The sequence below is a fragment of the Salvia splendens genome, chromosome 3, assembly GCF_004379255.2.
Source record: "Salvia splendens isolate huo1 chromosome 3, SspV2, whole genome shotgun sequence".
Classification (NCBI taxonomy): Eukaryota; Viridiplantae; Streptophyta; class Magnoliopsida; order Lamiales; family Lamiaceae; genus Salvia; species Salvia splendens.
In genome coordinates, this window is record NC_056034.1 from 23,379,624 (window position 1) to 23,383,353 (window position 3,730).

The 3,730-nt window shown below is 49.3% G+C and overlaps 1 protein-coding gene across 1 annotated transcript; it reads left to right on the forward strand.

The window, feature by feature from the left end:
* Nucleotides 1–1,061, forward strand: LOC121796759. Its single transcript, XM_042195544.1, has 2 exons — nt 1–597; nt 669–1,061. Exons 1-2 carry the CDS (start codon nt 1–3, stop codon nt 1,059–1,061), a joined length of 990 nt encoding a protein of 329 aa, XP_042051478.1.
* Nucleotides 1,062–3,730: the final 2,669 nt, after the last annotated feature.

Genomic DNA, 3,730 nt, shown 5'->3' on the forward strand with positions numbered 1-3,730 from the left:
ATGCTTACAAAGCAACTTTCTCAGGTTGCTATGTCGCTAGGGGAACTGAGAGTAAATGAAGGAAAGATCCCTGCTACGGTGCAGCCTATTGGGCGAGAGAACATCAGCGAGGTCACCCTGAGGTCAGGGAAGGTATATCAAAGACCCCCTCCACCTGCAAGTTCCACAGTGTCTACATCTGGACAGATCCGCGAAGAAGGAGCAGAGTCCAGTTCCCTTGATCGAGCCGCCGGAGGAAAAGATAAGGGAAAGGCGAAAGTATGTGGGGAGACCTCAGGAGAAGGTCAAGGCGATGGAACTGAGAAGACCAAGCCCTACCCCTACCGCGACATGATTACAAGGAAGAGAGATGCCATGATTGATGTGGCCAGTTTATTCAAAGACGTGGAAGTCAAGGTGCCACTCCTGACGGCGTTGAATATGCCCCCTATCAGTAAATTTGTCAAAGACTACCTGGCAGGAAGGGTCACTGAAGAAGGAATGATGGTTACAGAGGAGAATGTCTCTGCAGTGATCCAGCGGAGTGACCTCCCATCAAAGAAGACCGACCCAGGGATGTTCACACTCCCAATCTCAATTGGAGACATTCAAGTAGAGGTGTGCTTCTGTATTCTATATACAAGAAGCTGGGAGAGCTTAACCTTGTCGACACCGACATCATGATACAGCTAGCCGACAGGTCTTGCATTCACCCCGAGGGAATTCTTGAAGATGTGATAGTGAAGGTGAACAACTTCCTGTACCCAGCCGACTTCTTCATCATCAAAATGACAGAGCCAGCAGCGAAGGAGTCTGGTGGAGTCTTGTTGGGGAGGTCGTTCCTGTCTACATCCAGCACAATAATCGACGTCCGCAAAGGGACGATCAGTCTGGACTTTAATGAACAACAATTCACGTTCAACATCGATGAAGCGATGAAGATGCTGAGGGACAGTGAGAACGTGCACTCAATAGACACAGTCGAGCCTCTGGTACAAGAGTATCTAGAAGAGGAGTTCCTACAGAGACAATTCACAGACTCTGCAACAGACGAAGAAATTGAGAAAGAAGTCGCTAACTAGTACGACGCTATGAAAGTGGGCGAGATGGATGATCAAGCCATCGCGAAAGCGGTGATGGATTTCTGTGAGCGACCGCGGTCAGCAGGGTCAAGCGGGATAGCTCAACTGTCAAGCGTCGAGAAGCTGCCTAATCAAGGCACTCCACTGAGAAGAGAAGCAGACGAGAATCCTCTGCCGACTGAAGTACCCACGCCAGCGAATGAATTGAAGCCGCTTCCAGTGTATTTGAAGTAGGCCTACCTGGGAAAGAAGGAAACGCTGCTAGTAATCATCAACAACCAGTTGACCCAGAGGCAGGAAGATCAATTGCTGGAGGTGCTTAGGCGCAATCAGAAGGCGATCGGATGGAAATTGACGGACTTAGTGGGAATTAGCCCAGATCTATGCATGCACCACATCCGACTGGAGGAAGGAGCCAAGCCCCACCGTGATCAGCAGCGCAAGCTCAACCCTAATATGAGAGAGGAAGTGCTCATGGAGATAGTCAAGCTGGTCTCCATCGAAATTATTTATTCCATTCCAGATAGCAAATGGGTCAGTCCAGTTCACATGGTGCCAAAGAAGGGTGGAATCCAAGTGGTGAAAAATGAGAAGAACGAGATGATTCCGACGAGGCCCGTCACTGGATGGAGAATGTGCATAGATTACAGGAAGCTGAATGCTGGCACAAAGAAGGATCATTTCCCGCTGCCGTTCATTGATCAAATGCTCAAGAGATTAGCCGGGAAGCAATACTTCAGTTTCCTTGACGGGTATAGCAGCTACTTCCAAATTGCGGTGAATCCAGACGATCAAGAGAAGACCACATTCACATGCCCCTTCGGCACCTACGCTTACAGAAGAATGCCGTTCGGACTCTGCAATGCCCCAGGTACCTTCCAGAGATGCATGATGAGCATTTTCTCTGACTTGTTAGAAGATTGCATTGAGATCTTCATGGACGACTTTACCGTCTATGGGGACACATTTGAGCAAGGGCTCCATAGCCTGAACAGAGTACTGGAGAGATGCCGACAGAAGGACCTGGTCTTGAACTTTGAGAAGTGCCACTTCATGGTGACTGAGGGCATCGTACTGGGCCATGTTGTGTCTAGCAGAGGGATTGAAGTTGATCAAGCCAAGGTGGCTGTTATTGTGAAGCTTCTATACCCAACTAATCAGAAGGAAATCCGGGCTTTTCTGGGCCATGCGGGCTTTTACAGACGTTTTATCAAAGACTTTGCGAAGATTGCCCAGCCCTTGACGAGATTGCTCCAAAATGATGCAGAGTTTGAGTTTTCCTATGACTGCAAAGCCGCTTTTCAGATCTTGAAGGACAGATTGATCAGTGCGCCGATTATCCGCGCCCCCAACTGGAGTTACCCTTTCGAGGTGATGTGCGATGCAAGCGACTACGCGGTGGGAGCGGTTCTAGGCCAAAGAATCGATGGGAAGAGCTATGTCATATTCTAAGCTTCGAAGACACTCAACCAAGCACAGAAGAACTATGACACTACAGAGAAGAAGATGCTGTCAGTGGTCTACGCCTTCGAAAAATTCAGACCCTACTTGCTGGGCTCAAAGGTGATTGTTTACACAAATCACGCAGCTATCAAATACCTCACGACCAAGAAAGAGTCGTAGCCGCGTTTGATAAGATGGGTGCTCCTGCTGCAAGAATTTGACTGGGAGGCAGTAGACAAGAAGGGCACGGAGAATAGAGTGGCCGATCACCTGAGCCAAATCATGCAAGAGGATAACGGGGAAGCCATCTCTGACGCATTCCCTGAAGAACATCTGTACCTGATCAAGTCCAGCTAAGGGAAGGAGATCAACCAGGCTGAGAGGATAAACCGAGTTGATCAAGGGAAGGAGATCCACCTGCAGAGAGAGCCATGGTTTGCTGATATGGCAAACTATCTGGTAACGGGCGAACTGCCCACGAATGCTGAGGTCACAAGAGCACAAAAGCAGAAGATCAAGAGCGACTCCCACTACTTCTACTGGGACGATCCATACCTTTGGAAAATGGGAGCTGATCAAGTCATCCGCCGCTGTATACCCAAGTGGGAACAAAATGACGTACTGGACCACTGCCACACACTAGCATGTGGCGGTCATTTCAGTCTAAAGAAAATGGCGAGGAAGGTGCTTGACAGTAGGTTCTATTGGCCTTCCCTTCATAAAGATGCCTACGAATTCTGCAAGAGATGCCCACGATGCCAACTGGCTGGAGGAATCTCGGCGAGAGATGAAATACCGTAGGTCCCCGTGATAGTCTGCGAGATCTTCGACGTTTGGGGGATGGATTTGATGGGACCCTTCCCATCATCTGAGGGGAATCTATATATCTTGGTGGCGGTGGACTATGTGTCCAAATGGATCGAAGCGAAGGCAACCAAGACTTGTGAGTCCAGGGAGGTGGCCAAATTTTTGATGTCTAATATCTTTACTCGGTATGGAGTACCACGGGCCGTCATCTCTGATCAAGGCACTCATTTCGTCAACCGAACCATCGAAGCCCTGATGAAAAAGTATGGAGTCCACCACCGACTGTCTACATCCTAGAGAGGACAGTCAACCCGAGGAGGAAGGATTGGAGTCACCGACTGGAGGACGCACTCTGGGCATACCGGACCGCCTTCAAAACTCCAATTTGAATGTCCCCTTACCGACTAGTGTTTGGAAAG

Bases quoted from the DNA above. Each gene is read 5' to 3' on its own strand.
- LOC121796759 (XM_042195544.1), top strand. From the start codon at position 1: ATGCTTACAAAGCAACTTTCTCAGGTTGCTATGTCGCTAGGGGAACTG. The intron at 598-668 runs GTGTGCTTCTGT...ATCATGATACAG, and splicing joins TTGGAGACATTCAAGTAGAG to CTAGCCGACAGGTCTTGCAT.